The 12,128-nt window shown below is 37.4% G+C and overlaps 1 protein-coding gene across 1 annotated transcript in view; it reads right to left on the bottom strand.

Annotated features, from left to right (window-relative positions):
• CTNNAL1 (catenin alpha like 1) overlaps positions 1–12,128 on the bottom strand; it is a 98,284-nt gene that overhangs the window by 57,175 nt on the left and 28,981 nt on the right. Inside the window, exon 3 of the mRNA XM_072604362.1 lies at positions 10,344–10,531. Coding sequence (XP_072460463.1) covers positions 10,344–10,531 — 188 coding nt within the window. The remainder of the gene's footprint in view (positions 1–10,343; positions 10,532–12,128) is intronic.

Genomic DNA, 12,128 nt, shown 5'->3' with positions numbered 1-12,128 from the left:
TCCTTTCTCAAAAGTGTTTGCTTCTGATTACTCCTTCTGCCATTTTGCCCTCCTTTCTATCACTGCCCCCCCTTATCCCCTTCTCCTATTTTCCTGGAGGGTAAGAGATTTCTATATCCCATTGCCTACGTACCTTATTTCCCAGTTACATGTAAAAACAATTTTTAACATTTGTTTTTATAACTTTGAGGTGCAAATTCTCACTCTCTCTCCCGCCCTACTCATCCTCAATGAGAAGGCAAGCAATTCAATATAGTTTATACATGTGCAGTCATGCAAACTACTTTCATAATAGTCACATTGTTTCCTTTCACCCTGTCCCTCCTCAAAAGTGTTTGTTTCTGATTACTCCTCCCCCAATCTGCCCTCCCTACCTCTTTTATCCCCTTCCCTCTATTTTTCTGTTGGGTAAGACAGATTTTCATGCCCACTTGGGTATGTATGTTATTCCCTCCTTAAGCCAATTCCAGTGAGTGTAAGGTTCACTCATTCCCTCTCACCAACTACTGTAGAAGCTTTTTCTTGCCTCTTTTATGTGAGAAAATTTACTCCATTTCACCTTTTCCTTTTGTCCTTTTCCCAGTACATTCCTCTCTCACCCCTTAATTTTATTTTTTAAATATCATTCCTTCATATTCAGCTCACCCTGTGCCCTCTGTCTCTCTCTCTCTCTATGTATATATTCCCTCCAACTACCCTAATAATGAGAAAAATTTCATGAGTTACAAATATCATCTTTCCGTGTAGGAAATGTATACAGTTTAACTTTAACAAGTCTCTTATGATTTCTGTTTCCTGTTTACTTTTTCGTGCTTCTCTTGAGTCTTATATATGAAAGTCAAATTTCTATTTAACTGTTTTTTTCTCAAGAATGTACCAAATTCCTCTATGTCACTGAATGTCAATTCCTGCCCCTCCCCCCCAATGATTATGCTTAGTTTTGCTGGGTAGCTGATTCTTGGTTTTAATCTTAGCTCCTTTGACTTCTGAAATATCATATTTCAAGCCCTCCAATCCCTTAATGTAAAAGCTGTGAAATACTTCACACTGTTTTCCATTTTTTCATCCTTTTGTTCTGTTTTGTAATTTTTTGATGTCTCAAAGAGTCATTAGCTTCCATTTGCTCCATTCTAATTTTTAAGGAATTATTTTCTTCAGTGAGCTTTTGGATCTCCTCTTCCATTAGGCCTATTCTGCTTTTTAAGGCATTCTTCTCCTCACTGGCTTTTTGTACCTCTTTTGCCATTTGGTCTAGTCTATTTTTTAAGGTGTTATCTTCTTAAGCATTCTTTTTGTCTTCTTTACCAAGCTGACTCATTTTTCATGATTTTCCACATCACTTCCATTTCTCTTCCCTATTTTTCTTCTCTTACTAGATTTTCAAAATCCTTTTTGACCTCTTCCATGGCCCAAGACCAAATAACATTTTTTTAGAGGTTTTAGATGTAAGAGCTTTGACTCTGTTGTCTTCTTTTAAGTGTATGTTTTGATCTTCCTTAGCACCAGAGAGTAAGATTCTATAGTCTGATTTTTTTTTCTGTTGCTTGCTCATTTTCCAAGACTGTTATTTGACTTTTAACTGTTTGTTAAAATAGGGCTCTGCTTCCAGTAGAGAGGGCATCCTATTCCAAGCTTTAGGAGTTTGTGCAGCTGTCTTCAGAGATACGTCTAAGTTTTCAGTTCTTCCAAGGTGGTATGATCTAAGAAGAGGGGTTTATGGTCTGTGAGTGACCACAAGCACTATTTTCTGCCCTGGAATTGTGAGGAGGCTTCCCTCTCCACTGCTATGTCAGTGCTCCTCATTGCTCTGTGACTGCCAATCAGGAATGCAACTCAGATCCAAGTATGGGCAAACCAACAGAGTCCTGCCTCAATGATAGCAAAGAGACTCCTGTAATCGCCTTCTGACCAGCTGTTTGATCCTTTACCATCTGTGGGTTGAGAGCTCCAAAAAAAGCTGCTGCCATTACAGCCACTACCACTGATTCAGTCATTCCCCAGGCCTGCTCCTGGTTTGCTGGGGTGGAGGCTGTTCTGGGACCAGAATTTTACTTTGGTCCTCTCTCATCCAGGTCTAACAGTCCTTTCCAACTGACCTTCTAAGTTGTCTTTAGTGTTTGAGGGATTAGAAGTCTGCAAATTGCCACAACTGCCAGTGATTCAGTCCCCTGGAGGCCTGCTCCAGGTTTGCTAGGACTTCATTTGTGCTGGTAAGGCCTGTGCTGGACTGCACATCTCACTTAGGCTGGTGCAACAGACCTCTACTATCAACTTTCCAGGCCAGAGATATGTTTCACTATCTTTTTGTGGGTTCTGCTGCTCTACAATTTGTTTGGAGTAATTTTTTATAGGTATTTGGAGGGATTTGGGAGAAAGCTCTGGTGAGTCCCTGCTTTTACTCTGCCATCTTGGTTCTGTGTCCCCCCTTTCATAATTTTATAATCTTAATAGTAATCAGATTTACTTATAAAACTTTAGGATTCATTTTTAAAAATATATATTTGTAAGGGAAACAAATCAGGGTAATTCTTGATCAAACTGGAAAGTTTCCCAAATCAACTGATTACATGCTAGAGCTCTGGTCTCTGCATAAAGGCAACTGACAAGAAACAGGATCCTTCCAAAGACTGGCTGACTTAAGGTCAGCTCTGTCTCTGGAGTCTTTAAAAAGAAGATAGTCCTATTTTGAGACAGTGAACTTGAGTCACCTCCTAAAGCAGCACCCCAGGAGCACCTCCACCACCATCCCCAGTCTACATGTACCACTCAGGTGTCTTGGAGAACTACCCTGGGTTCGTGATACTATGTACATATGCATTACTAAAATATAGCCCATGAGCTCCCATTGTTTACCTTCAACAGTCAAAGGCTGCAATTAGCTCAAAGCAATACCATTTCAAAGATACAGTAAGAAAGTAGTAACAAAGTATCTCCCCCATAAACCCAGGGGCATATCCCACAAACACACTCAGCATCATTAGGGAAAAATAACACACATAGAGGTCACAGAGGGAGAGATATGTAGGGATCATGTGTGAGGCACATTTATACTGGGAACAGATGTGGCCAAGGCATGTGCCAGGAAGGGAAACTCATGCCTTCAATGTCTTTCCTCTAACCTTAGTCTTACAGTCACTTCCAGATGCTGCTCCAATAGTGTCGGTAAATGCTTGGTTATAGTACACACTTGTAGCTTTTGCCTCAGCTAGAATTCTTAGAGGCTTTGTGTCCCAAGATATCCATCACTATGAATAAATTTACATATGGTGCATCAATTTCTCTGAAACAATGAATCATATCTATACTTAAATTAACTTTTCCCAAAATTATGGCTTCTAATATGATTTAACTTAAAAAAAAGGCATATCTTTTTAACGGGTTCTAATCACACAGTCATCCTTCATAAAACTCACTTTATATCCTATCAATGATTATCGTGGAGTAGAAATGTAACTATTTAGGTCAGGGAATTTTTAGAAATAAAAGCTACTTTAAACATGTAATGTTAATGAGAGTTAAAATCTTCCTCGTCCATTAACAGGGCTCAGAGGGAGCCCATTAAAGGAGGCTTGTATTGTAGGAAGGCCCACACCTTTTGTTAATTGTTAATGAGGCACTGGGTCATGAGGGTCGTGATGCCCTCCAACTCTGTAAAGTGTATATATATTCTGAGAAGAAGCTTTGCTTTGGGGCTCACTCTTTGGAAGAAAGTTCATGTGCCAGATGAGACTTTGGGGAGCCATTAAGGGCCCCCCCCCACCAATCTCCCCTTTGAAAACCCAGATGTTGGTGCTTCTCTCTCTGGCAACTATGTATGTATATAATGGTCAGACAGTTGGATCTGTCTGTTGTATGTGTTGCTTATGGTCAGACAGTTAGAAGCCTTGTCCATTGGTCTTTATTTTTCTGCTTGTGTTTTATCTGTTGGTGAATGTAATTAAAGTAGATTGTTGACCCCCTTTTAAGTTGCTTTCCTTAGAAAAGCAGATCTAAGAACTTGTGCCAGCATGTCATCCTGTATATGCTAGAGTGCTTGGTGCTACAAAAGGATGGCCACATTATCATAACACACTGCTGAAATAAAATATACCTCCAAATCATCACCTAACTAAATACCTGCCAAGATTTGTGGGCCTTGTCTATTTTGCACATTTTAATTTTATTCTTATCTATGTCTTTGGAACCAAAAATGAAAAGGTGCACTGTAAATGGGAAAGGGGACAATACAGTATCTACATCTCTCTTGACCTACTGCAGGGAACCAACATTTTCTGTAAACATCCCACAATCTTGCCACAGGATCCATTTGCTACATAATAGTTAATGGGAAAAAAAAACCGCTGCCTACCAATTTGATTTCCTAGGAAGCTGCTCTTAAATCAGACAAAGGCATATATTGTCCCAAGATTACCAAGACTTCAATCCTTGTCAGCTTTATAACAACAATACAATGACAAGGAACTGGGGTTTGTGCAAAACACTACAGCTAGCTTGCAGGAAAATCTCATAACCCTCCACTTGTCAGAATGCACTGGACTAAGAAGCATTCTGAAACATTCATGCCCAGATTAGAGTTCTGCAGTAGCAGCCACAGGCACTGCTAGAGTCAGTGCCAATTTTCCAAAAGCTATAGGAGAAGTTAGTCCCTAAAATTCATTACACAGGCACAAAGTCCTCTAGTCACAAATAAGTCTCCCCTTGCCCCTCCCCCCAACTTCTTCTTTCCTCTGGTTGATGATCTGAACAGAAAGAGCAGGGGTGTGGATTGGGGGTGGGAAAGGAAAGAATTGAATACTTTTAAAGTACAGGACAAGCAGCTGTGCTCCTAGGAATGGTTTGAACATTGCCTTATACTAACGGGCTAGGTTGCATCCTAACAATGACGATAATAATAATAAAATTTTAGACTTGTACACGGTTCAAGAACATAAAAAAGAACTTTCATATACCTTACCTGATACTTCCAACCACTTGGCAAGATAAGCAAAGCAGGGATGATCTTTCAGGTCTCACTTAGCTCTAAATCCCATGATCCTAAGAAATCCTGCCTATCTCCAGATGCAGACCATTAAACATAAGCATCTGGACACAACATAAGCCCCTAAAGAAGCTTAAGTTTCAATAATGCTGAGGACTAAAGCAAAATCCAGTCACTTACCTCAGGGTGATACTCCACTTTTCTTGATGAAATTTAATCAGGCATAAGAAGGTTAAATTGGTTCTGTATCATTTTTTATTGATCCTAATTGATTTTGTCCTGTAATTACCTAAGTAATGGTCTCTGAACTCAGTACAGAAATTCAGCTGGTCTATAAGGAGTTCTAGTTCTGCTAATCACATTCTATTCTTGCCTCAAGGAAATCTGCTGTCTCTGAGGAATGCATGTGGACACCAGTGAGTCTGGTCTAGTATCTTCACACCACCAAGCTATCCTTCCAGGATGTTTGGTTTGCTATCCAAAGAAGTCTGGTTCACTATCTCTGACCTTGCAGGTGGACTCAAATAATAAACATTTCTTAGTCATAGGAGGAAAGGAAAGGGTTGTGCTAGGTTATCATTCCCAACTTCTAATCAATCATATTGTTCTCCACACCTCAACTCTAAAATCAGTTATGTCTTCCTCACCCCCATGATGCTGCCAACTCTGTAACCAATCATATTCTTTTCCCATCTTCAAACATCTGTTCCTTGCTCTTTACTTCCTAAAAACTCCTAAAACTTCCTAAAAAAGGGAAGCTGTCTTTCTGCTCAGAGTCTTTGGCTAAATAAGGCAAAACATTTTCCCATTCTTCTGGTAGGCAGAAATCCTATTAAATTAAAATGTGCCTCAGTTTACCTTTGTTGAATTTAATTCACAATAATTTGGAGGCAGGGGTGGGATCAGGGAGAAAGAGCTTCCCCCAGACTCTTATCAGAATCTTTCCCCTCTTCTGGGCCCAGGTGAAATTTTTTTTCCACAAAGGGAGTCTGTCTGGAGTCAGAGGACCTGGGATTCAAATCCTAGCTCTCTCAGTTACTACTTGTATGATTTTGAGGAGGTTATGTAACTTTCCTGTACCTGTTTTCCCCATCTATAAAAATGAAGATGGTTGGACTAGATAACTTTCCAGCACTAAATTCATCATCCTTTGATCTTTTGTGTGAGTCTGTCACACCAGTTCTGGCTATTGCTTTTGGGGAGATCACCTGTACACGATGAATATCTACTTGAGCCAACAGACTGGGAAGTTCAAACAAGATTAAAAAGGCCAGGCAACCTGCCAACATGAATCAGAAGTCTTAATTTCCAAAAGGAACAAGAATTGGTTGGACAGCCACAAAGATTACAGTTTCATCACCTATCACAATGTGGTCAAGACAAGGCAAATTTTCAGCTCAATTCTATTGAACAAAATAGGACTGCATGCTATTCTTCAAGTTTTATGATTATCCACTAATATTTGGGAACCCAGCAAGCACAAATTTTATCATGAATAAATGGTAAGTATAGTTCCAAGTAAGATCAATTTTTGCTTTTATCTTGAATAAAAGTGTTGATTCATTCAATATTTTTTTAAAAATAAGTTTTTAATTGATATTTTCTGTTTTTTACATTATCATAATATCCCATGTATCCATCTTGCTGGCCTTCCCGGAGAGTCATCCCATAGGACAAACAGTATATTTTGAAGAGAAGAAAAAAATGTCAGCACAATGTTTGATATACTGAAAAAGTCCAAAACCATGTTTAATGTGCAACATCTCTGGACTTGTCACCTCCACAAATGGTTAAGCTGGAGGGGTCTCCTCATGTCCCTTTATTTGAGTCCTACTTGAACTTAATAGTTTTGTCACTTTTACTTTTGTTTTTTTTTTTAGTATGGTTTGTTCTTTCCATTGACACTGTTATAGTCACTGTGTATATTGTTTTCTTGGCTCAACTTTCTTCTGCATCAGTTCAAACAGTTCTCTCCATGCTTCTATGTATTCATCACATACATCATTTCTAACAGCAGAATAATATCCCATTACATTCATGTATCACAAGTTGTTTAGCCATTCCCCAATTGATGGACATCGACTTTGCTACCAATTCTTAGCTATTCCAAAAAGTGCTGCTCTAAATATTTTGGTGTATATGGAAACTGTTTTTCTTGTCAATGACTTCCTTGGGTATAAGCCCAGTAATAAAGACTGGTTCAGAGGGTATGGGTAATTTAGCTATTTCATTTGCATAATTTCAAATTGCTTTCCAAAATGGTTATATCATTTCATAGCTCAACCCACAATGTATTAGTGTGTCTATTTTTCCACAACCATTCCAATACTATTAGACAGCTAGGTAGAGAGATAAGATACAAAACCCTTATCAGAGAAATTTAATACAAAGATTTTTTTCCACATTTGACCACTTCTCTTCTTATCCTATACACCTTAACGTTGTCTGTGCAGAAGCTTTTCAGTTTCAAGTTCCCTCTTCAGTTGTAAAAATAGTATTGTGTTCCTTCAGTTACTTTAATCTTTTTTTTTAAAGGGGACCCTGTTTCCACTGGTTCTCTTCCCCTCATGCCTGATCTCCTCTTCTCATTTAATACCATTGTCCCTTTATGATTTTGGGGTTCCTTTTTCTTTCCTCCTTTTATCTGGTTAAATATTTAGTTCTTCTCCTTTTTCTTTTCAGTCAGTCAAGTAGATTTCCCCTTTAGCTAGTCTAGTTTCTTAGCTGTAAAATTTCATTTTTCTGTACTCCCTTCCCAAAAGGATTTCCCACTCTCTTCATTATCCATATTCTCTGTTTAGTCTAGATGCTCATTTTCTAATTCATGACCCCTATAATTATCTAATCTCTTCCCCCTCCCCCCATTCTTCTTATACTCAAAGCTTCTTAAAGCGTTGTGGTCAACCTGGCTATCAAGGCTGAAGCAAACTTTCACAGGTAGCAATGCGGTTTCTGTGGCATTGCAAAGACAGAGGGAGAAGACTGGATTACAGGAGTAGGTTCTGATGTAAGCTCGTATCATGTCTTTGCAAGGGACTGGGGGTGCAGCCTCATCACTTGTAGCATGGGAGGTAGAGAAGAGGTGGTTCCTTTCCTGTTTTTATGATCTCTTTGGAATATAGCCCTAGAAGTGGCATTGCTAGGTCAAAGGATATGCACAGTTTTACAGCTCTTTGGGCATAGTTTCGAATTGTTCTCCAGAATGGTTGGATCAGTTCGCCAACTACACCAACAATGCATTAGTGTTCCAATTTTCCCACATCTTCTCCAACATTTATCATTTTCTTGTTTTTTCATGTTAGTCAATCTGATAGGTGTGAGATGGTACCTTAGAGCTGTTTTGATTTGCATTTCTCTAATCAATAGTGATTTAGAGAATTGCTTTCATATGACTATAGATAGCTTTAATTTCTTCATGTGAAAACTGCCTGTTCATATCCTTTGACCATTTATCAATTGGGGAATGACTTGGATTCTTATAAATTTGACTCAGTTCTTTATATATTTTAGAAATTATCAGAAACACTGGCTCTAAAAATTGTTTCCTTGTTTTCTGCTTCCCTTCTAATCTTGGTTTCATTGGCTCTGTTTGTGCAAAAACTTTTCAATTTAATGTAATCAAAATTATCCATTATGCATTTCATAATGTTATCTGTCTTGTTTGGTCATAAATCCTTCCTTTCTCCATAAATCTGACAGGTAAACTATTCCCTGCTCTCCTTGTTTGCTTATAGTATCAACCTTTCTACCTAAATTGTGTACCCATTTTGATTTTATCTTAGTATATAGTGTAAGATATTGGTCTATGCCCAGTATCTGCCACAATATTTTCCAGTTTTCCCAGCAGTTTTTGTCAAATAGTGAGTTCTTATCCCAGAAACTGGAGTCATTAAGTTTATCAAACAGAATCTACTGAATCTACACAATCTAACTATAGTTATTGACTACCGTGCTCATGTACCTAAACTATTCCACCAATCCACCACTGTCTTAGCCAGAACCAAATAGTTTTGATGACTTCTGCTTTATAACACAATTTAAGCTCTGGTACAGTTAGGCCATCAAGTTTTCCTTCTAAAAATGTTTCAAACTCTTCCATTTTTATTCTGTATGGTTAAAGTCAGATTTGCAGGATGGACTACTCTGGGCTGAATCCTGAGCTTCAATGCTTTTTGAAACATATCATTCCATTCCCTCCTCCTTTTTCTAAAGGGTGCAGAAAAGTCCAGCTTTATTTGAATGTACCTTCCTTTGTATTGAAAGGTCCCTCTCCTGATGTCTTGCAAATTTTGTTTCTGAATTGAATTGTTAAATTTAACTACTATGTGTCTTGGAGTTTCTAGCCTTTTTTTGGGGGGGAGGGGTGTGGTTTTTGGAGTCAATCAATGAATTCTTTCAACCAGAATTTAATTTTCAATGTTTAGAAGTTCTGGGCACCTCTTTTTAATTATTTCCATCATTATAGTGGTAAGGCCCTTTTGTCCTGTCATGTTCTTCAGAAACCTATGATCTTTAGGTTGTCTCTGCGTATCCTACCTTCAAGATCAATATCTTTTGCTTGCATTGTGAGCACATTTTCTTCTAATTTTTATTTTGCTTCTCTTCTAGATTTTCCTTTACTTCTGAGTATTCACTTTCTTTTATTTCTTTTGTGAGGCTTGCTATTGCAAATTCAAATTTTTCTACTTTCATTATTTTTGCTGAGCAGGACATAAATTCTGCTCTAAAACCAGGGATGATAATGAGTGATTTTTACACACACACACACACACACACACACACACACACACACACACACACACACACACACAAACACACACACACGTTTGTGTGTTTATGAATCAAGGCTTGCCTCGAAGGCTTAAAATAACCCACCTTCTGATAGTATCTGACAATAAGTGGCAGAGAAAATAATGTGATGCTAATCCTTACTGGAGCAAACAGTTTGTAAATAGTGTTGGACAGCACAAATGTACTTGTGCCAGTGTTAACCTTAGAGTTGTGGGGCAACTCTGAAAATCTAGCTTACAGAGAAATGAAGATACATTCATACCGCTTCAAACAATCAAGTAAAATATTTCCAAAGATACTAATGATAGCCTAATATGCAATGAAATTTTTAATTTACTAGCATACCTCTGATCACAGTACACATTTTATTAGGAAAACATATATAATGAAGGAGAGTAAGCACTGTTTGTTTAATGAATCTGCTTCACTTGGTTATCACTCGTGCCAAAGAAAATATTGTTCTAGTAAAAAAATTAATTTACTATATATTATGCTATACTATACACTAACCCTAGAAACCTTATGAACAACTCTCATAGCTGTATTTGTAAAAAAGAGTAGAAAAGTCAAATACCTTGTTTCTTGAAGTTATTATTTGTTTAATGACTATTTGATCTGCCAGTAACAGCACTTTTGTCACAGAAGAAAGAAGTAACCTTGCAGCTTTTATGACTCCTGTTTTGTCAGTAAAAATTGTTATTTGCCCATCAGATTCTGCATTATTCAAGCTGGTTACATCTGTAAGTTCTGCAATTGTTTCTCCTGTCAAGAAAACCCAAATAAAAACAAAACTATTTTTAAAAGGTAATCATATTCTTAACATATTTAAATCAGTCAGTCATATTTTGCTGTCTTGGGCATCTTCTTATCTTTCCCCTAAAACTCATCTTAATTTATAACTTTGATATTTCTGTAGTACCAATACTTTCAATCTCATGTTCAAAAACTTGTAGTGAATTTGTCTTTTCTCACCTTCTGATCTCTCACATCTAGTCAGTTTCAAGGGTTGTAGATTCTCCCTCTTCAACATCTCTAGTATTTATTTCTTCCTTTCCAGTCTCATTATTGACCAAGTATATGCTCTCGTTATTATCTATGAGGACTATTAAAATGTCCATCTGACTTATTTTCCCATTTCCAGTCTCTCTATCCTTCCACCCTTCTGCTTCTGTCACTCCTTTCCTCAAAACTCCTCAATGACTACAACTGAATAAAGTTTAAATTCCTGACATTCAAGGCACACCAAAATATGATTTCACTCTATATGGCCAGTTTTATCTCACATTATTCTTTCTTCCATAGTCCAGCCAAATTAGACTACTTCCCCATGGGGACTTTAAGTAATCCCTATTTTGTACTGTTCTTATGCATTTATCATATATTGTTTTGTATTACAGTGTAGTGATATATATTAATATGTGTTATACCTTCACTGAAGTAAATGGCACTGGAGAAAGAAATGGCAAATCACTAATATCTTTGCCAAGAAAAGCTCATGGACAGTATTGGCATGCTATAGTCCATGGGATCATGAAGAGTTGGACACGATTGAATGACTGAACACCACAACCCTCATATTAATATGATTGTGACCTCCATGAAGGCAGGAACTATGTCTGATTTAATCTTTGTATCTTCTCTAGTACTTAGCATGGCTTTCTTGTTCTGCAGATTATACATATGGGTCCTGTTTCTCTTTCTTTGATTTTTTGGGGAGACTTAGTAGTGGTAAAGCTGGGTCAAAGGCTTTGCAACAGTTTAATGGCTAGATCAGTTCACAGCTCCATCAACAGTGTATTAATATGCCTGTTTTCTGACAGCCCTTCTACCATTTATCATTTTCCTTTTTTGATCAACTTTGTCAGTCTGACAGGTGGGAGGTACATATTCAGAGTTGTTTTATTCCATATTTCTCTGTTAGTAATGATTTAGGGCATTTTGGGGGTTATTGACAGCTTGGATTTTTTCATCTGAAAATTGTCTGTTCATATCCTTTAGCCATTTATCAATTCTTACAAATTTGAATCAGTTCCTTATAGCTTAAAAATTAGGATATTATCAAAGAAATTTGCTGCAAAGATTTCCCCTCCCCTTTATTTGCTTCCTTTCTAAATTTACCTGGATTTTGTTTCTGCAAAAACTTTAAAATTTTGTATATGGAAAACTGTTGATTTTACCTTCTATGTCTTACTATAATCATGAACTATTCTCTTATCCATAGATCTGACAAGTAATCTCTTCCTTCTTCCTCTAATTTATTTCTGGTATTACTCTTTATATCTAAGTCATACACCCATTTGGAGCTTATCTTGGTATATAGTATGAGATGTTACTCTCTACCTGATTTCTCAGATTGCTT

Source organism: Notamacropus eugenii, chromosome 1 (genome assembly GCF_028372415.1).
Source record: "Notamacropus eugenii isolate mMacEug1 chromosome 1, mMacEug1.pri_v2, whole genome shotgun sequence".
Classification (NCBI taxonomy): Eukaryota; Metazoa; Chordata; class Mammalia; order Diprotodontia; family Macropodidae; genus Notamacropus; species Notamacropus eugenii.
Note: the sequence above shows the minus strand (reverse complement) of the source record. Positions and strands in the feature narration are given on the sequence as shown.